We start from the raw sequence: 21,801 nt of genomic DNA, 5'->3' as shown, positions 1-21,801 counted from the left end.
AAGCCCACGCCCAAGTTGTCAGGGCTGTTGTCGTGCCCAGGAGCTGTGCCATGGACATGTGGGTGGGGGTCCACCCCTTCCTCCCACTCCCGCGCCACAGCATTGAGCTGGCATCTCGGCCTGTGCCAAAATCCCTGCCCAGTTGTGCCACATGGTCAGCCCTGCGCACAGTGGGGAGGTGTTCCCCGCCTCCCCGCCAAGCTGGGTGTCCCTGCGTACCCCCCCACCACACGGCCTGGATGGGGGGTGCGGCCACAATGACTCCTGAGTCCAGCGGAGAAGCCGCGGCCCCAGGCCCCTGGGACAGAGCCTGGTGCCCTCCAGGGAGCCAGCCAGTGAGGCCCTAGGCCTGTGGGACAGAGCCTGGTGCCCTCCGGGGAGCCAGCCAGTGAGGCCCTAGGCCTGTGGGACAGAGCCTGGTGCCCTCCAGGGAGCCAGCCAGTGAGGCCCCAGGCCCCTGGGACAGAGCCTGCTGCCCTCCAGGGAGCCATCCAGTGAGCAGCCGTTTGCTTGCTCAGTGAGCATTAGTTGAGTGTCTGCTGTATGCCGACCGATGCAGGCATCAGACCTGCTCCGCCCGGGGGGTGGGCCACCCAAGGTTGCCATGCAATCGGCCGTCTCCCTGGTGGAGACGTGTGACGGTAGGGGCCACGTTGGGGACACCCCAAGCACCCCCAGACTCTGGCGGCCTCATCTTGAAGCTGGCCAGTGTGGGGGGTGGTCTGTCCTAGGTGAGCAGACCAGCGTCGCCTCGTAGCCACAGCCGCAGACCTGGGCTCCAGAAATCCCAAATGTGAGCCTGGGGCCACGTCTGGGCAGGGTGAGCAGAGGCACTGGGGACTCCGTGGACCCTGGATCCTCCCCACAGAGGCCTGTTGGGTGGGAAGGACTTCCAGACTTCTCAAGTTCCGTTGTCATCGCCAGAGTCATTGCTAGAGAAATTATGCCCGGGAATGACCCGGCATGTCATCGCCGCTGAGAGGTCCTGATGGGCAGGGGCCTCATCCGAACGTCCTTGGTACTGAGTAGTCGTACGCGTTTTCCTCCGAGATAAGGCTGAGTCAGACCGATTACTTCTCCTCCGGCCCCCTTCCTCTCTTTCTTCCTCCCTCCCTTTGAAGCCCTGCTCTCTTGCTGGAGGTAATTGAGCCCATTTATTCCTGGTGAAAGCCACGCTGTCGTCACCAGCATTTTATTACTGGCTCCCGGGTAAGCCGAGCTCGGGCCTGGCGGGTGGGAAGCTGGAAGGGGCCCAAGGCCGCCAGAGGACCCTGGCTTCCTGTGTTGCCGGACGGGAGATGAGCTGGGTGAAGGAAGATATCAGTTAATTTCAGGAAAAGCTCATGAATTTGATGCTGGAAAAATACCCCGACGGCTCCCCGGTGTTTCTTCCGTCCCTTTTGGCCTCAAGGAAGTTCCAAGGCCGCCGGAGTGAGGACTCCCTGTCCTTGGAGGGAGAAGGCATCTCTCCTCCTCATAGCTCTGCATTGGGGCCTGGCTGGGGTCTGCAGGGGCCCCGCTCTGGAGGGAATGGGGACAGAGGGCCGCAGGCACTGAGGCTCCGCCTGGCGACCTCGCACGCCAGTCTCCTGGATTGCGGTCCCTGTCCGCTCCTGCCTGTGAAGAGCATGGGTTCTGGTTAAACTCCCCACGCACGGGGCCCGTCCCTCGCGCCTCCTCTCCTCCGCACCTGCCGTCTCTCTGTCATCGCTTCCCTCAGGTTCCAGCCCAGGGCTGTCCGTGCTCTGGGGAGGTTCCAGGAGGTCCCTGGCTTCCTGGAACAGTGACTCTCGATCTCCCTGGAAACTCCCTCTGTTTCCGTGTTGGCTGATGTGCTCTCGTTTTGGGTGTGAGCCACGTATTTCCACGACCCTCAGGAGGGCGGCGACCTGCAGATGGTACTTAGTGGGCCCTTCAGTGTGCTGTTCTGTTCCAGACGAGTCTGCCCCTTTATCCTGATCCTCCCAGCAGCTCCGTGGCCCCGGCCAAAAAATGGAGAGCCTGTGGTGCAGGACATTCAAGCGTCTCATCTAGAGGTTCCCTGTGGGGGAGATTCTGCCCCCAGGGGACACGTGACGACATCCCAGGACGGTTTGGTTGTCTTGGGGGTTGGGGTGCCCGTGGCTGGAGGCCAGGCGTGCTCCCAGCACACTCATGGGGCGTCTCCCACAGGGAATGGCCCTCCTGCAGAGAATGGTCCTCCCCGGAGTGTTCAAGGTGGCGGCAGGGGGCCTGCTCTAGAGCCGGGTGAGGGTGAGGCAGGATTTGAAGCTGGTGCTCTGGCTTCTGAGCTCAGGCTCGTCCACTCTGTGGACCCCTTGAGGGCGGGATGGCCGGGTTCACCTGTTCACCGAGTCCTTTTTCTTGCTTCATTGACATCTCAACCTCTGTTAAGAAGCACCTTTTGCATGCAGGGCGCTAAGGTTTACAAGTGAAGTGTGAAGGGTCTCTGAGCGGTGGCAGCAGGAGAATTATGCTGTGTCCCCCTGTTCCCGAAGTCAGTTCAGTCGCTCAGTCGTGTCCGACTCTTTGTGACCCCATGAATCGCAGCATACCAGGCCTTCCTATCCATCACCAACTCCCAGAGTTTACTTAAACTCATGTCCATTGAGTTGGTGATGCCATCCAGCCATCTCATCCTCTGTCCTCCCCTTCTTCTCCTGCCCTCAATCCCTCCCAGCATCAGAGTCTTTTCCAATGAGTCAGCTCTACCCATGAGGTGGCCAAAGTAGTGGAGTTTCAGCTTCAGCATCAGTCCTTCCAATGAACACTCAGGACCGATCTCCTTTAGGATGGACGGGGTTGATCTCCTTGCAGTCCACGGGACTCTCAAGAGTCTTACTCAGCACCTCAGTTCAGAAGCATCAGGGGGAGGCAAACTGCTCCTGCCCAGGGGGACTTGACACTGGGCTGGGCCATGGCAAGCCTCGGGCTGTGATTCTGAGCCTGGGTCCTGGTGCCCCTTGGTGTGTCGTTTCCCTAATTAAACAGCCTAATCGCTCCTCGCTGCCGTGGGGGAGACCGTGTCCACACAGGCTCTGCTCTACAAGGCCGGCCACAACCCCGTGAGGTGGAGACAGCTGTCACCCGGTTCAGGGACACCCAGATGCAGAGCTTGGTGGGGGGTGGGCGGACCTGGGGATCTCTTTCCTGAACACCGATTGCAGTGCCCGACCCAGCCTTCCCACCTGGCCTCCTCACCCTGGCTTCTCATTTCAGCCTGTTCAGGGCTCACAGTGGGTGCCCCCTGCCCAACCCCATGCTTCATATTTAACCTGAAACCAAGACTCCCACCCCTGCCCCTGCGATCTGCTCTTCACGAGTGCCCGGGGCAGGGGTGCGTGCCCAAAGGGTCACATGACCACTTGCGCTGGGTCCTATTGGTGCAGAGCTTCAGCCTCCCCCAGCGCCTCGGAGGCTGACCTCAGCCCAGCACACCGCCCCTTGCTGGCCTTCTAGAAGCAAGACTGGCTCCTCTCACCAGGGCAGGCAGGAGCTTTGAGGTCAGCTGGGAAGAAGGGCTTTCCCGGACCGCTCAGCCACCTGCATGTCGGGGGACGAGGGGAGGGTCCTATTTATCCCCCAGCCTCTGTGTTTAGACCCCGGGCCGCTCCTCTGGGTTCAGAGGGTTCAGCGAATAGTCCTGCTCTGTGCGTGAAGCACCCGGCTCTCCCTGGGCTCCCGACGTCCATGCTGCTGGGCCCTGTGTCGTCAAGGATGCACCCCAGCAGACTTAGCCTGGATTGGGGATCAGAGGGTCAGGGGCCACTTAGGACAGTCTCAGTGGTTCTGGGTTTGAGCTTTTTCCCAACTACCCCAGGGGGGACGTCCCAGTTGTCCTATGGGGGGCCCTTCTGGGACTCTGACTGTCCCTCAGAGTGACCTCCCCCAGGCTAGGGGCCTGGACTGTCCCTCAGGGTGACCTCCCCCAGGCTGGGGGCCTGGACTGTCCCTCAGGATCACCTCCCCCAGGCTGGGGACCTGGACTGTCCCTCAGGGTGACCTCCCCCAGGCTGGGGACCTGGACTGTCCCTCAGGGTGACCTGCCCCAGGCTGGGGACCTGGACTGTCCCCCAGGGTGACCTCCCCAGGGCCAGGGTATTTTGTGTTAGGTTCAAGGCTAGAGAAACTTTTAATACGAAAATTGAATCACCTTTTCTGTTCATGGGGAAAACACTGAAATCAGTTCTGGCGCTTCTCTGGTTCTGCTGTGAAAAATGACGCTTAGCCCGCCTCTGAGTGTTCTCTTGGCGTCTCTCATCACCATAACAGTATCTCGGCGCTCCTGGGGCGCGCCGACCCTCCGCCCTCGTGTTGGACGGAAGGCGCTTCGTGCGTCTGAGCTGCGCTGCCCTCCTGTGGGGTGACGGCCACGTGACGCAAGAGAAAGAAGTTTGCCGCACTCACTGCCGTTTACTGGATTAAAGCTCCTTTTGGAAGAGTTTGCCGTCAAGTCGAGTTTAGTCCTTAAACCCGAGAGTTAATTATCATTCGAAATGAAAATCATTATCTGGCCTATAATTAAAATCTCAAATAAAGCAGAGACAGAATCCTTCCTTAGGAAGATGTGCTTTCCAGATACTCAGGATTACTCTAGTTTTCTCTCTTTGTAGCATCTACAGCTTCCTGGTTGGGGACAGCCAGCATTTCTCGAGTGTGTTATCGTAAAGCTGGGGAATTATTGCACTTCTGGGAGACTTTGTTTTCCATTAAAATCATATTCGAGGCATTGCGGTGAGGATAAATTTGGCCAGAGAGCTCCTTTTCTCTTCCATGGAATTCTTCTCCCCAAAGCTGGGACTTTCGGCACACAGCATTAGCGTCCTCCTCGCCGGTCGGGGTATCCATGCACAGCCAGACCGTCTCTGGGGAGAAGGATGGTCCTCGGGGTCTTGTTAGCTCCCCGGGCCTGCTGTCACAGGGCCACACACTGGGTGGTTTAAAGTAACAGAAATTTATTCTTCTGGAGGCTGAACGTCCAAAATCAAGGAGTTGGTGGGGACTTGCTCCGGGGGACAGTCCTTCCAGCCGCTCCTTAGCTTCTGGTGGCCCAGGTGGTCCTTGGCTTACAGCTCCGTCCATCTCTGTCTTCATGGGGCCTCCCCCCACCCCACCCTGGGGGCCTCTGTCCCCTTGTCCAGACTTCCCTCATCTTAAAAGGACACCAGTCATTGGACTGATGCTGACGCTCCAATACTCTGGCCGCCTGATGGGAAGAGCCAAGTCATTAGAAAAGACCCTGATGCTGGGAAAGACTGGGGGCAGGAGGAGAAGGGGATGACAGAGGCTGAGATGGTTGGATGGCATCACTGACTCAGTGGACAGGAGTTTGAGCAAGCTCTGGGAGTTGGCAGTGTACAGGGAAGCCTGGTGTGCTGCAGTCCACGGGGTTGGGCATGACTGAGTGACTAAACTGAATTGAACTGAGTCATGAGACCAGGGCCTTCATCAATCCCGTATAATCTCACTTAAACTTGATCAGTCCCTGGAGAAGGAAATGGCAACCCGCTCCAGTATTCTAGCCTGGGAAATCTCATGGACAGAGGAGCCTGGTGGGCTACAATCCATGAGGTCACAAAAAGTCAGACACGACTGAGCAATTAAATAACAACAACTTGATTCCATCTACAAGAACATATTTGAAGACTAATTCCCGAAACCAGGGATTAGGCCTTAAACGTAAGGTCTGGGAAGTGGAGGGGCGCTGTTCCACCGGCCTCAGGGCTTCTGGGGGTTGGTGTGATGGCCACTGCTTGTCAACCTGTTTGTCCAACAGCTGCTGGGCCAGAGGACACTCAGACAGGCCTCTGTGGTTTACTTTTTTTTTAGACACCAGCCAGCTTCCAGGTGGGCTGGTGAGCTGGGCGCAGGGCCTGAGTTGTTGAGAAACAGAGGTTGGTACTGAGGTGTCCGACCGCAGTGAGCGAAGCAGCCTGAGGTCATGCGGGCGGAGCCTCCCTGGGCCGTCCCGCCTGCTGTCCCAGGGGAGACGGGGCTCCTTGGCCGGGTCCTGCCAGGGTCTTCCCTGCATACGCGCAGGCTGTATCGGGTGTGCGTGCTTCTGCAGAAAGACCTGGAAGGCGGGCTCCACAGGAGCCTCCCCCCAGCTCATGTCCTGCAGCTGCTGTGATAAAGTCCCACACACACAGGGCTTAAACTGCGTGGGTTTCTTCTAGAGCTCCTGGGGGCCCTGGGGAGCCCCCTCTGGGTCCGGCTTCTGGGCGCTGCCTGCTCTGCGTGACTGGTGACGTTTCTTCCCCTCACCCCAGCCTCCGCCTCTGTTGGCACCGCTTCCCCGCCGACCCCCAACCCTCAGGACCCTGGTGATTACCTTGGGCCCCTGGGGATCCAGCCAGCCTCCCAGCATCGAGTCTCAGGGTCCCTACCTGACCCATACCTGCCCAGTGCCTTTTGTGGGGTGAGGGCACATGCCCACAGGCTCCAGCGGGTAGGGTGGGGGCCTCTGGGGCTCTGTACTCCCCCACCCATGCCCGGACCCCCGGGCGCTCACTTGGTGCTTGTGTGAGGATGCGTACGCGAGGCCTTTGCCGTGAGCGCTGACGTAGGGGGTGGAGGGTCCCCTCTGTTTCTCTGGAGGCACCTCATGGACTGAGAGCCGCCCGCAAGAGTTGCTGGGAGTCCAGTCTGAGCCCCTGACCCAAGAGGGGCCACCCCGGACGTCCCCACAGAGAGCGGTCTCTGCTCACGCAGCTGCCCGTTGCCCACCCCTGAGCCCTTCCCCTGGTGTGGACAGACTGACATCTCCCCGGACCAGAGGCCTGCGGGGCTGGGGTGGCGGGTGGCTTCTCTGCTGGGTGGCCGGCGCAGCTGAGGAGGCTGTGTGTGTCAGCCAGGGCAGCGCAGCAGTCCTGACTCCAAGCAGCGACTAAGGACTGTGAGTTCTTGTCTCAGGACGTGACTCTGTCCCCAGACACTGTCCCCGCTCTTCCTGGCATCAGGAGGGAAGGGGAACCTGAACCACCGGGGGCTCAGCCGCTGCTCCGCGCCGTGATTAAGGTTTTAGTGAGCATTGCGGCCGAGTTTGGACACGTCGCTCTTCCAAAGTTGGCACGATCTCCCCACAAACTGATAACCTGTTGGGCACGCCCCTTTCCGGCTTGGCCACCATGGCTGCGGGGTTAATTTCCACTGACAGGATCTTTTCCGTGGTTACTGGGGACCCCCAGCCTGGCCTCCAGGCCTCTCCCCTCACCCCTACACAGCAGTCTGGGGCCAAGCTCTGCACCTCCATCTCCCCCAGGGCACGGGGTCTCTGCCACCCCTCCCGCACAAGCCCATCCTCTCTGTGAGACCATCCCGGGCCCGCCCGTGTCCCCGCCTTCAGAGGTGCCCATGTCATTAGAACTGAACCGTGGCCTGAGTCTGAAATGCTTTCCTGGGGCTGGTCCCCAGGACGTTGCAGGACAGATTCCCCGGCCACAGGCTGGCCATCCCTGGGGCTCCAAAGTGGGGACCTCTGGTCTCTGGAGAGAGGCCTGCAGAGGCCCAGGAGGGCACGGGGAGCCCTGGGCAGCCCTACCGTCAGCCCACAGGGCAGCATGAACCTGCCTCCCAGCAGGCCCCAGGGGATGTTGGCGGGGGCCAGTCTGCCTGGGGTGGGACCCTCCGCCTGGCTCTGCCTCACCCTGAGCCCCCAGTTTCCTGAGCCCACAGCCCTGGCTGGGGAGGGCCCTGCCTCTGCTGTCGGGCGTGGAAGCGCCTTGGTGAGGAGCCAGGATGCGGTTCTGTGTGCTCAGGCTCTGGTGGTCGGCTCAGTGGCCCTGCCACTGGTCACCAGGTGCACCTTGCCTGGGGCCCTGCGTGTTCATTTGGCGCCTCCTGGGTCCTTAGTGGCTGCCTGCCGGGCACTACGAGGGCCTGGGGGACACGCAGCACTTTCTCTTCCGCATCCCTGGGTCTCCTGAGGTTTCTGGAGATGCTGAAAGGTGTCAGGAGCGCTGCTTTCTTCTGGGATTGTGCCCAGGAGGAGACTTCTGCTGAGTCAGGCTGGCCTCTGTGGTGTGTTTAGGATTCATCATGGTTTCCCACGGCTGCAGGAATTGAAGACCACAGACTGGGGGGGGCCGACACAGCAGAAATTCATCCTTTCACGGATCCAGAAGCCAGCACTCTGAGATCAGGGTGTGGGCGGGGCCGCCTCCCTCTGCAGGCGCTGGGGGCCTGGGGCGCGTCCATTTGCCTCCCCCAGCTGCGGTGGGCTCAAGCTCCCTGGGCTTGTGGCCGCAGCGGCCTCTGCCCCATCCTCACATGGGCTGCAAACCCCAGCTGCGCCTCTTTCACGACTGCAGAGGGCCCTTCCGGGTAGCGAGCAGGCCTCATCTCCAGATGCTCATTTTAATCCCGTCTTGCGCCACGTGGCATGACGCTTACTTGTCTGCCACGTGGGGTGGTGTTCACGGGTGCTGGGGAGCAGGCAGTGGACACATCTCTCAGGAGCCACCGTTTAGCTGACCTCAAGGTTGGCTATTTTCTGTTCGACCACCCCCAGAGGACATCAGGGGGTAGGGAGAGCACCCGTTTTCTGAACAGAGGGGTCCCCAAGTGTGGCTGTGGGCTGGGCCGTCAGTGCACCAGGAGCTTGGAAAGCACAGTGACTTTTCAGGTTCTCCGGGTTCCAGCCCCTCGGGTGTGTAGGTGACTCTTGACTCACAGCCAGGAGCTGTGGATGAGCTGGAATCGTTTTTCTTTGCTGCTGGAATGCATTTTTTTAATTTATATTTTTAAAAATGGGTGTGCCAGGGTTCTGGGAATTTGCTTCAAAGACAGTAGTGAAGTCAGCCCAAGGCCCAGCCCAGGACAGGCCTGCAGTGGTCTGGGCTTCCGGTCCCCCTCCCGCTGGGGGAGGGGGGCAGGTGTCTGGCCTCTGGGAGGCCTTTCCCAGCTGCCTTGCCCCATGGGGGAGGAGCCTCAGGGGCCGGGCCAGGAGATAAGACAGTCCAGCAGCCCTGAAACTCAGAGTGGGAGGGGAGAGCCTGGAAGGGGGCTAGGGGCGGGGAGCAGGGCTCTGGGGCGCGAGAGGTGGACAGCGAGCACCTCCAGTGTCAGGAAGCCAGTTCACAGCAGGTGCCACATGACAGCCCCACGTGCCAGGTGTGCAGCTCAGAGCTTCACGGCATCAACCCATCTTACCTGTACCCTGGCCTCTGAGGGGCTTCGATAGTTCTGGGGCTAGAGACAGAGCTCCTGCCTTCGGTGAGGGGGTGGGTTTCCAGCCGGGGAAACTGAGCAGGTCAGGAGCCTGCTTGGGACGCCTCTGTCCCCCGCAGCGGTCTGCGGGGGCTGGCTGGGAGGAAGGCAGGGTGGATGGGCCGATTTTCTCAGGGTTTAACCTTTGCAGGACCCTGCCCTTGTCTCTGCTTCCGCTGCTGAAGGTGCCCGTGTGAGCAGGGTGTGTGGCTTACCGCGGGGTCTGGTTCTTTAGTTCACAGCCCTGAGCTGCTGCTTAGGACCAGGAGGCAGCTATCTCTTTATCGAAAAGCTGGCAGCCTCAAGCCTCTGCTCGCCCTTCCCCTCCTGGGGCCTGTCCTGCCCTCCTTCAGGGCCCCAGGGGTTCGGCCTGGCTATGCCGCCCCTCCTGCCGGCCCCCAGCCCCTCGCCTCCCCTCTCCCCATCGGGGCAGCCCCAGCCCTTCTGAAGTGCCTCTTGGTGGGACCACATTCACATCAGCATCTCCTGGTTCCTGCCCTGCCCCTCGGCTCCCAGGCCTGCCGTGACGGTCACACACACGTGCACATGCCCCACATCACATATACACACCACACATGCACATGACACACACACACTACATGTACACACACGCATACCACATAATAGACACGTCGCACAATACACACACACACACACACACACACACACACCCAACATCACATATACATACCACACACAGACACATTACACATACATGCCACACACATCACATAATGGACACACAGAGATCACAGAACACACACACATTACATATACACGCCACATACAGACACATTACACACACGCGTGCGCACACTACATGTACACACACACACACCACGTAATAGACACATCACACAGTACACACACACACACCCCATATCCCATATACACACCACACACGCACATTACACACACACACACACACACTACATATACACACACGCCACATAATAGACACATCACACAATACACACACACACACACACCCAACATCACATATACACACCGCACACAGACACATTACACATACATGCCACACACATCACATACACACACACATCACATAATAGACACACAGAGATCACAGAACACACACCCAACATCACATATACCTGCCACATACAGACACACACACACACTACATATACACACACGCACACCCCATATCCCATACACACACCACACACGCACATTACACACACACACTACATATACACACACATCACAGACACACAGAGATCACAGAACACACACACACTTTACATATACATGCCACACACATGTCACAGATATACACACATGCACATCACATAATAGACACACAAATCACACAATACACACCCACATTATACGTACATGCCACACACACCACATATACACACATGCACACCACAGAATGCACACACATGCACTCACACGCCCGCATTACATGTACATGCCGCACGCATCACACACGCGTACACCACATACACACACATGCACACACACCCACATTACACGCCCACGCAGAGCTGGACACGACTGAGCACGCACACACTGACAGACCCTCTGCTGGGCCTGTTTCCCGCCTGTGAAATGGGGGCGTGTCGGAGCTCCCACACCCGGGGCTGTGAGGCTCCCCTGCCCCCGTCACCCTAAGCTGTCAGCGCAGCTGCCTTGCACATGAGCCCACTTCAGCTCGGCGCATCTGGGGCTTCTCTGAAGGACGTAAGGCCCTCCAACCTGGGGTCTGTGGTTCTGGCACTTCGGGCTGGGGTCCGGGCAAGCAGTGTCCCTCAGCCCCCAGTCAAGCCTGGGCAGGACAGGCATCCAGTGATGGGGATGCGTGTGAGGCCATTGCAGCCAGAGGGGCCTCAGCTTTTGCAGCTAAGAATGCCTCTTTAGGGGTGGGGGGGTCCCACAGTGGTCCCTGTGGGATTGTGCCCTTGCCGCCGTGAGCAGGAGGCTGGGCCCCGGGCCCTGTGGGCAGGGGTCGCGGTGCTGCGTGCAGTATGGAGCACGGCTGTGGGTCTGCTCGGGTGAGCCTGATCCTTGTTGTGGGGTGAGGCTGGCAGTCATAGTGGGCGGGGGCTGCACAGGAGCAGCGCAGGGGGCTTCCCCAGGGTTAGGGTGACTTGGAGCAAGCATATGAGCCCAAGCAGGGCACTGGGACGCTTGAAACAAATTTGGAAATCCAAATTTATTTTAAAGGAGAATTCCTAGAAGAGGAAAACTGAAGTTAAATCTTGATAAGCAAGCGTAACTGAAAACACTCATCACAGTAAAATAGTGTCTCTTGTAAGAGATATATATCTATATCTATATATATATATATATATGAATTAAAGATAGAGAGCTCACTGAATTTGGTCCAAGTTATTTGCCTGAAGTAAGATGATGATGTTGAAACTGAAACTTCAATACTTTGGCCACCTGATGCGAAGAACTGACTCATTAGAAAAGACCCTGATGCTGGGAAAGATTGAAGGCAAGAGGAGAAGGGGACGACAGAGGATGAGATGGTTGGGTGGCATCACCGACTCAATGGACATGGGTTTGAGCAAGCTCTGGGAGATGGTGATGAACAGGGCGGCCTGGCGTGCTGCTGTCCATGGGGTCGCAAAGAGTCGGACACGACTGAGCGACTGAACTGAACTGAACTGAACACGATTTTAAGAATTAAAAGCCATCACATCACCTCTCTCCCCACCTCTGAGTTCTGTTCTGCCACGCCGGCTGCCACACCATGGACACCTGGGCTTTCCCCTCGGGGCTGGCTGCTGGGATCTGCCAGGTCACCACTGTATAGAGGATGCAGTTAAGGAGACACAGAAGTGGGTTCCTGTGTGGTTTGAACAAGTCAGCGGGAATGTCTGCCTTGGGAAGTACCCTGTTCAGGTGCCCACAGAGCCTTGGGGTTGGCCTGGGTCTCACCCCTGGGACCCTTTACAGGGAGCCCTGTTCATCTGGCATGCTTAGAGTTCTCACTGCCTTTTTTATTTTAAAAAAGTCATGTTTATCTGTAGAATTAATTCTTCATTCATGACATCAGCATCTTTCCGACATCATTTGAATCAAAGGTGAATTTTGCAAGGTTCGTAATTCTGTACGAGCTGTCGTCATCAGCTTGCACGTGGGGAAGTCCTGGCGTTTTATGACTTCATCTCACAGGCATTCGTCCAGTACCGGGCATTTGCCAGGCACCCTCTGTGTGCTGGGCATTCTCAGACTTAACCCTCAGACAGGCGGTGCCCCTCCCCCACAGTCTGGGGAGATGGAGGGTGAGGGACAGTCATGCTGAGTGTCACCCTGGGGCTGGGACGGGCTGAGATGGAGAGTTCTGGGCCCATCAGAGTTTGACCTGGGCACCTGGCCCTGCCTAGGTGGGTGAAACCTCCAGAGGGATGTGGGCGCCTGAAGTGGAGCTGCGTGTGGCACCCGAGAGTCCTCTGCAGAGGCCAGAGAGGGCATGCCAGGCCAGAGAAGACGGTGTCCACGGGGTGATCCTGATAGCAGTGAGCGTGTGTGAGTGTGTACAGGGGACGAATGCCAGGCCCACAGAAGGTGGTATCCACGGGGTGATCCTGATAGCAGTGAGCGTGTGTGTGTATGGGGGATGCCAGGCCCACAGAAGGCGGTGTCCGCGGGGTGATCCTGATAGCAGTGAGCGTGTGTGAGTGTGTACGTGGGATCCCAGGCCCAGAGAAGGCGGTGTCCACGGGATGATTGCTGATAGCATTGAGTGTGTGTGAGTGTGTTCGGGGTCTCCTCCATTAGCCTGGTGAGTCCCCCGGCCGCCCTTCAAGGAGGGCGACCGTGAGGCCAGCCTGGGAGGTGGGGAGCTGGTGTCGACTGTGCGGGTGTGTGTCTGGCGCCCCGAGGCGGAGGGTCTCTGTGGAGCAGCAGGACTGATGGGAGCCAGGCGGGCTTTCTGGAAAGCTCCCCTGGGTGTTCTGTGGCGAGCCGGCAGATCTGTGAGGCGCTGAGCTGCTGGGGGGAGCCCAGGGACCAGGCGTGGTCGCGGTGGTTGTGCAGATCAGGCTGGTTTAGACTGGGGTGAGACCAATGGTGGAGGCGAGTGACTCGGGCCCTGGGGTGACCCGGGCCCTGGGGGTGGCTCGGATCCTGGGGGTGGCTTGGGCCCTGGGGGTGACCCGGATCCTGGGGGTGACCCAGGCCCTGGGGGTGCCCCGGGATCCTGGGGGTGGCTCGGGCCCTGAGGGTGGCTCGGGCCCTGGGGGTGGCTCGGGCCCTGGGGTGACTGGGATCCTGGGGGTGACTGGGATCCTGGGGGTGACCCGGGCCCTGGGGGTGACCCGGGCCCTGGGGGTGACTCGGCCCCTGGGGGTGGCTCGGGCCCTGGGGTGACCCGGGCCCTGGGGGTGACTGGGATCCTGGGGGTGACTCGGGCCCTGGGGGTGACTGGGATCCTGGGGGTGACTCGGGCCCTGGGGGTGACTGGGATCCTGGGGATGACTCGGGCCCTGGGGGTGGGTGATTTGGGCCCTGGGGGTGGGTGATTTGGGCCCTGGGGTGACCCGGGCCCTGGGGTGGCTCAGATCCGGGGTGACTGGGATCCTGGGAGTGCACTGGTGGGGACAAGGGAGGAGGGGCGAGTGGCTCCAGGGCTCTTGGCCCCCTTCTTCCGTGGTGGCTGCAGGACCCTCCCCGGGTGGGGAACCCGGAGAATGGACTTGGTTTGGGGAGACAGGTCTGAGGTCTGGGTTTGTGGGGAAGAGAATGGGAGGAGCAGGTGGGTAGGTGTGGGCCCAGAGAAGGGGCCCGAAGCGTGGCCATGGAGCTGCGGAGCTGGCCCCTCGCTGGCCGGCTGGGGAGGCCGGGAAGAGCATCCTGGGGGGCAGGGAAGCCAGAGCCAATGAGTCACCAGGTCCCCGAGAAACCGGGATCGCAGCCCTGCAGGCTCGGGCCCGGCCCCTTGAGGCCAGTGTTTACCGGGAGAGCAGTTTTAGGGTGGGTGCAGAGGCCACCAAGGGGGCTGGATAGTGTCCCCCCAGGTTCACGTGCGGAACCTCAGAATGTTGGAAGCAGGGTCTCTCCAGATGTAATCAGTGAGGCTCCCAGTGATTAGTGAACATCGTCCCGGACTCGGGGTCCATCTGAACCCAGTGACTGGAGTCCTTGTAAGAGAGAGGATGGGGAGACGAGACGCAGGAAAGATAGCCATGTGACCACAGATGAGGGATGAGGAGGCCACAAGCCCGGGAACACAGGTGGAGGAGGGGGCCTGACAGCCGGGGGAGGCAGGAAGGAGCCCCCTGGAGCCTACAGAGGGGGGTGGCCCTCCTGACACCCCCAGATCTACGAGAGAATTCGTTTTTGTTCCCTTTAAGCCCTCTGCTTTGCCGTACTTGTCACAGCAGACCCAGGAAACAAATACGACTACCTATGAGAAAAGAAAAACCTTTTGTGCTTAAAACAAATAATTTCTCGGCGACTGAGCTTTATTTGCAGTTGATTTAAACTTGCATGATGGGTTAAGCAGAGGAGCAGAGGAACCCCGCAAGGCAGCACGCCCTTTCCGCGGCACGGCGGAGGCCCTGCAGCAGCGGGCTGAGCGGCTGCGGGGCGCGGGCAGCACATGTCCTGCTGGGCCGTCCTCCCGTCCCCGGGGCTGCCTGCGGACCCAGGCTTCCCGGCAGCCACTGGAAAACCGCCCGTGAGCAGGAGTACGGCGGGCAGAGTCAAATGCAGGTCTCAGAACTGAATGGAGGGCACCCTCACTCTCTCTGAGCAGGGCCGTCCTTCTCTGGGCCCAGGCAGCTGGGAGCCCATCGCGGGAGCCCCTGGATCTTGGATGGAGGTGGAGGGATCCAGACTTCCAGCCGGCTCGAGGGCAGAGCCCATGAGCCGCCGCCGTGGCCTTGGTGGGGGCGGGGGCTGCGCTTGCCTCCCGGTGACATTGACCACTGGGGCCGAGCCCAGCCCGGCAAGGTTCCGGACGCCGAGGGAGGGCGGGGCGCCGTGGGGAGGGCCGGCCAAGCCCCCCTTTGTTTGCCGTCACGGCTTAGGGAGCCCGGCCCGCCCTGGCCTCTCACTGTAGCTTTATTACTTCAGAACACGTCGTGCTTGGCCCTCGACCCGCCAAGTCGGGACTTGGAGAGCAAACAGTCCCAGACATCACATGGATTTTAAAAGGAGAGATTAGAGAATCTGAAGTGAACGAAAAACAAATACACCTTCAGCTAAGCATTTACAATTAATGAATAGAATTGAAGGCTGCGAGCCGCCCACCTGGGAAGGGGCCAGGTGGGCCCCTTAGTGTGAGTGTGTGAGTGTGGGTATGTGTGTGTGGGTGTGTGTGTGTGCGTGTGTGTGCATGTGTGTACGTGTGTGGCTGAGGGCAGATGTGAGGGTGTGAATGCGTTTATGGGTGTGCATGCTTGTGAATACTGAGCGTGTGTGACAGTGTGAGTGTGTCAGCAGCGTGTGGCTGGGTGTGAGTGAGGGCGCGTGTGTGTGCACGGCCTGCCAGGAGTCCATGGCGGGCGGGGTGGGGCGCCCTGGTGACCCCGGAGCCGGTGGGGAGACCAGAGGGTCAGCCCCGATGGTGGAGCCTGGAGCGGGGTGTGCGGCCGGGTGGGCCTCTCCTTTCAGAGCAGCGCGTGAAACCTCTCCTCACAAGTTGTTCGGGGGCAGCTGCCTGCTAGGGGAGAGCAGGTGGGTGTCCTGGGTGGGCCTGTGGTCTCTCCCTTCCCTGCCTGGTAGGAGGAAGGGGATGGGAAAAAACCCCGCCTGACCCTGCCAGGCCCTGGGGGTGGGCACAGCCCTGGGGGTGGGCTGGGCCCGGGGCCCTGGCCTGGTGGTCCGTGTGCGGTTATGAACTTCAGTAAGAGCTCAGCAGTTGAGGCTCTCCTCCCTGTGTCCGAGGGGCTCAGGCTGGGCCACCTCCGCTGAGCAAGTTGTGTGTCCTCAGCTGTCGCAACCTGGGGAGGAAGATACTCCCGAGAAGGAGAGGAAATTCAGATTTCCCTGGTGGCCGGCTTGCTTTGGAGGATCGTCACGCTAATTACAGATCAGTTTCACCTGTTCCTCAAAAATAGGCTCTTGTGAAGCGTTCCCTCTCGGGTGACGGGTGGAGTTTTCTTACACCCGTCAATTACTGAGCTCTCGAAAATCAGCTCGGTCGGAGGTCGGCCTCCCCGAGAAACAGACCCCGAGGCCCGAGATCCGCCTTCCCAGGAGCCACGCCTGGGCAGGGGCCGGGGACGGGGGCTCATGGGGCTGCCCAGAGGAGAGGCTGGGCTGCAGCAGTGTGGCAGCAGAGGCCTCTGTGACCCCACGTCTCAGCTCTGGCGCTGCGGTGCAGAGGAGGCTGCCCTGGGCCATGGGGCTGGGCTTCCCCACCTCCCTGTCGAGCTGTTGCTGGCTGTGAGCTGCCCCCGTGGGGGCCGTGCAGCTGTGGTTGAGAGATTTCGGGGGGAGGGTCTGAGGCCAGGGTCGCAGCTGTGAGCGGTTGTCACCCAGCACTCCAGAGCCTCTGTCCTGGCGGGGCACGTGGGCTACACACAGCACCCACTCTCCACTATATCCAAGAATTAATGATCGGGACTTCCCTCGGGGTCCAGTGGGTAAGAATCCACCTTGCAATTCAGGGCATGCAGGTTTGATCTCTGACTGGGGAGCTAAGACCCCACATGCTACGGAGCAGCTCAGCCCACTCACCACAACGAGAGAGTCCTTGCGCGGCAAAGAAAGATCCTGAATTGACACAACGAAATGTCGTGTGCTGCAACCGAGACCCGGCGCCGCCAAGGTTTAAAAAGCTGATGATATATTTTCATAGCACTACCCGGTTTGTTCACATTCCCAATTGACTCAGTAGAATTCGGGCAGATGTTGAACCTCAGCAACAATTAATGCAAATAAAACACCTTGGAGGTTCATTTGTCAGAAATATAAAATATTTTACAGACTGATGGCCACCCTCAGTCTGGTGAGGATGTCTGAGTCTGTGCATCCTTTCGTGGAGGGCAGTTTGGAAATACTTATCAAGCGTGCACCTTGATTCACCACTTTCAGGAATTTTCTCTGGAGAGAGATTCTTAAAACACAACAAGGACGTGTATCAGAAAGTTATACGGGGCCTCCTCGGTGGCTCAGTGGTGAAGGATCCGCCGACCCAGGCAGGAGGCACGGGTGTGATCCCTGGTCCGGGAGGCCCCCACATGCCGTGGGGCAGCAGGGCCTGTACCCCGCGACTCCCGAGCCTGTACTCCAGGGTCTGCGCTCCGCAGAGGGAGAAGCCACTGAAGTGAGAAGCCTGGGGACCACGACTGGAGAAAACTCTCGCAGCAGCGAAGACCCAGCGCAGCCGGAGACAAACGATTAATCATTTAAGAAGCGGTCTGCAGTAAAAGCAAGTCATAAGCAGCCTACCTGTCCATCAGCAGTAGAAGGAGACACATCAGTGATTTAGGTTCTGATGGGGTCCTGTGATGGAATACTGTGCAGCCACTGGGAAGAAAGAGGAGAAGCTCTGAGGCCCACAGGGAGGGTCTCCGCGCTACCCCTGGCCCTGAGCCCACATGCGGGTGCAGGGCACCCCGCAATCCTGTCTCCTCCGGTGGGACCTGCAAGAGACTGAAGACTTTCCAGGCCTCACTGTTTACATGGTGACTTTCCTTAGTGTGTGAATGAAATACTCTTAGTTTAGAGTGTATGCATTAAGGGACTTCCCGGTGGCGCGGTGGCTAGGACGCCACGCTTCCACTGTGAGGGGCGTGGGTTCGATCCCTGGTTGAGGAACTAAGATCCCACATGCTGAGCGGCATGGCCAAAAAATTATTTTAAATGCTTTCATTTAAAACTCAGTACCTGGTGAGATACAGATGAGAGCTGGGGAATTTCCGGTTGTCGGAAGCTCCTGTTGGTCTGCGGGTCTGTGAGGGGCTAGCGGTGCCCACCTCATGACGGGCAGGCCCGGGCCGTGTTCCAGGGAGTGAGGGTGATGCAGCCAGGCCCCCGCGGCGGCCTCGCCACTGATGGGCAGCCTGGGTCTGGTAGGCCTCTGGGGCAGAGGCAGTCAGCGTGGGCTCCCTGGTCAGTGGAAGCTTCCAGAACTCCCCTGCCACGGGGGTGGTGGGGGGCAGTTAGGCCACAGAGAGGGCGTTGGAGCACAGCTGGGGGCCAGTGTGCGGGACAGACTTGATTACAGGATCGCAGCCCAGCGTTGTCCGGCGGGCAGTGGGTCTGCGTGGCAGGTGATGCTCTGGGGGCACTCTGTATGACCCCAGCCTGCTCCTGGGTCTCCGACAAGCCCCGGGGTGCCCAGCCGTTGTGCAGACGTGGGTGTGGGGAGGGCACGGGGCCCTCTCAGCATTCTCAGTCTTTCTAGGTGGGGCTCTTGGAAGAGCTCCAGGCTCAGCTGGGGGTTCAGAACAGGGTGGGGTGCCGAGAGGCACTCATGGCCGCACATACCCCTGTCCCCCCCCCCGACCAAGGGCGGGGACCCCGGAGGCCCAGGACAGGGACTAGTGGCTCGGCCACCTGGTGCATTCAGCGGGGAGGCCCCTGGGGTGCTAACCACCTCTTGGACAGCCCACTGGGCACTGGGTGCCCTCACGCCGGCAGGAATACCACGTGTCTGATCACAGCCCGGCTCCAGGGCGGTTCCCAGAGGCCCCAGGTGCCCCCAGGTTTGGGTTTAGCAGCTGGTTCTGCAGTAGCGTTTGTGGCCTGGGTGCGGGGCTTGCCCTTCCCACTCCCCTCCCCTCCCCTCTCCCCTCCCCACTTCCCTCCCCTCTCCCCTCCCGCTCCCCATGCCTGCTCCTCCCCCCAGGCTGCCGTGTGACCCCCTCTCCCCCTGGGCTGGGGAGAGGCCCTCCCCCCACCTGCCCCCTCCTCCTCCCCTCCCCTCCCCCTCCCCATCCCCTACCCCCCCCCTCCCCATCCAGGTCACCGTGTGACCCCCTCTCTGCCACTCCGTCCCCCCAGGCGAGCACTGCGAGGTGAACGCGCGCTCCGGCCGCTGCGCCCACGGCGTGTGCAAGAACGGGGGCACCTGTGTGAACCTGCTCATCGGCGGCTTCCACTGCGTGTGCCCCCCCGGCGCGTTCGAGAGGCCCTACTGTGAGGTGACCACCCGGAGCTTCCCACCGCAGTCCTTCGTCACCTTCCGGGGCCTGAGGCAGCGCTTCCACTTCACCGTGGCCCTCGCGTGAGTCCCCGCGTCCCGCGCCACCGCCCGTGCTGGAGGTTGGGGGGCGGTCTCGGGTCTCAGAGCGGCCCTCTGGCCCTCCGTCCGCGTCGCCCTGGCCGTTGCTGCCTACAGGACCCCGTGCAAGTAGAGGATGTGGCCCCTGATGCCAGGGCTTCCCCTGTGGCTCAGCTGGTGAAGAGTCCACCTGCAACGCAGGAGACCCCGCTTCGACTCCTGGGTCGGGAAGACCCGCTGGAGAAGGGATAGGCTACCCACTCCAGTATTCTTGGGCTTCCCTGGTAGCTCAGCTGGTAAAGAATCCACCTGCAATGTGGGAGACCTGGGTTCAGTCCCTGGGTTGGGAAGATCCCCTGGAGAAGGGAAAGGCTCCCCACTCCAGTATTCTGGCCTGGAGAATCCCATAGACTATACAGTCCCATGGGGTCGCAAAGAGTCGGGCACGACTGAGTAAGTTTCACTGTCACTTCACTTTCCCCTGATTCGAAAGTGAGAAATCTCCAGCTGGCAACAGCAGAGCGTTAACAAGCTTGGGGCCCTGTTTGCCCAGCTCCCACACCTATGAAGCCAGCCCGGACGCCCTGGTGCTGCCCACCTACCACCACGCGGGCACCTCTGCCATCCAAGTGCCCAGAAATAGGGGGAAAGGGCTTGGGACTCAGACTCGGCCTAGGCTCCTGTGGGGTCTCTGGCGAGCTGGGTAACCACGGGTGGGCGGCCTCGCCCCTTTCAGCCCTGATCCCTTAACCCGTAACAGGGTGCAGGCTGACTGCACGCTCGGGCCATTCTTTTATTTTTTTATCTTTTTCTCCAAGAGAATTTAGATTTAACTTTTAATTTTTAAGATCTATCATTTCTACTGTAAAGATTTTTCTCAAGTTCAACTTAGTAGAATAAGGTGTTTTTTGTGTTTGGTGAGCGTTTGGGGATGCAGTTTTTGGGGACACAGTCTTCGTGGGAATGCACCATCCATGTCCCCCAGAACCAGACGCTTGCTCTGAGTTGCCCTTTGGAGCTCAGGGCCTCTTGGGGCGGGATGGGGCAGCTCCTCTCCCGGGGGTCCTGCCCCACCCGGGGAAGCCCTCCCCTATCTACCCCCTGCCATTGCACTCAGGTCCTGAGTCCCTCACCCCCGTGTCTCCCTGTCTGGCCGCTTCTCTCCCAGTTTCCAGCATCTCGGCCCAGGCCACCGTCCTCCCCTCGGCTGACAGCTGTGGTGTCCGCGACTCTCAGCCTGCGCCAGGGGGATCCTTGTCCGATAGGTGTGCCGGGCCTGCCTGCCACCCGGGGTAAAACCCAGCTTCTGAATATGGCACTTGGCAGCCTCCGTGTGCTGACCCCTGTGACCCCAATCCTGGCGGGGGCCACCCTCGCCTCCTGGACCCGCCCAGCCGTGCGTGGTGTTTCCTCAGCCCCTCCCGCCTGCCCCGATCCAGTCTCCCGTCACTCCCTTCAGGAAGGCCCCGTGAGCAGGCTGGGCCACGCCTGCGTTCCAGTGCTGGCCGTCCAGCGTTTGGCCATCGCCTGCTGGTCTGCTGCCTTCAGCCTCTGATGCCCCTGCTTGTGGGATCAGGCTGCTGTCCACCCTGCCTGCCCCTAAGATCCTGTGGCGGACACTCGGTTAACATGGGGGCTGGAACCATTGGTGGGTTTTCTACATTGTGGCCCAAATCTGCTCGCTGTAAACCCATCCTCCACACTGGGTGGCCAGGATTCCTGGCCCTGATATTTTTTTTCCCAGTTGTCGGATGATTCGATTGGGCTCAAGTCTCTGAAGCAGATGCTCATCATTTGAAGCCTTTAAATGGCCCTTTGGGCTCCCTGGCTGGGATCCGGGCTTCAGCCCCAGGACTGCTGTGCCCGTGCCTGTCCACCCACTGACCTGAAGCGCCTCATGGGCTTCTTGTCCTGCGTCCTGACACCCAGGAGCCCAGAGGCCAGGAGCGCTGGCTGGTAGTTCCATGCTGACACGGTGTGAACGCTCACTGCTCCCTGCCTGTAGCCTGGAGATGTCACTGGGGGGCCTCCTGGCCTCCTGGCCTCCCAGAGCAGGGGCTCTTCGGCCTGGTGCGGGTGGGAGGGGTTGAGTCGCAGAGGACAAAGCTTCCAGGCATTCTCAGTGGTCTGGAGTGCCAGCTGGGGGCTCTGCAGAGGTGGGCAGACTCCCAAGCCCCCGGACCCACCTGGGCCCGCCCACCTTGTCCAGCTCCAGCCCCCCGGTAGATTCTCAGGCTTGGACATCTGCACTGGGTACAGACACGTCCTCATGGAGGGCATTCCTTTTAGAGACGCGGGTCCCTGGTGAGATACCTTCTGGGCTCTGCCCAGCTTATCACAGACCTCAGCGTGGACAGCTCTGTGGATAGCCTGCTTATCCTGATCTGCAGGCATTTCCCTGTTCAGCCCTCTTCCTGAATCTTCCTTGGAGGCCAGCT

General features: G+C 59.9%; 1 protein-coding gene across 1 annotated transcript in view; it reads left to right on the top strand.

The window, feature by feature from the left end:
• Window positions 1-21,801, top strand: part of CELSR1 (cadherin EGF LAG seven-pass G-type receptor 1) — a gene marked incomplete at its 5' end in the record, with an annotated part of 158,930 nt that overhangs the window by 56,376 nt on the left and 80,753 nt on the right. The window contains 1 exon segment of the mRNA XM_018048918.1: window positions 19,144-19,366. Within this exon segment, the coding sequence (XP_017904407.1) occupies window positions 19,144-19,366 (223 nt within the window).

Source organism: Capra hircus, chromosome 5 (genome assembly GCF_001704415.2).
Source record: "Capra hircus breed San Clemente chromosome 5, ASM170441v1, whole genome shotgun sequence".
In the NCBI taxonomy this organism is placed as follows: domain Eukaryota; kingdom Metazoa; phylum Chordata; class Mammalia; order Artiodactyla; family Bovidae; genus Capra; species Capra hircus.
This window is presented reverse-complemented; position numbering and strand designations above follow the sequence as displayed.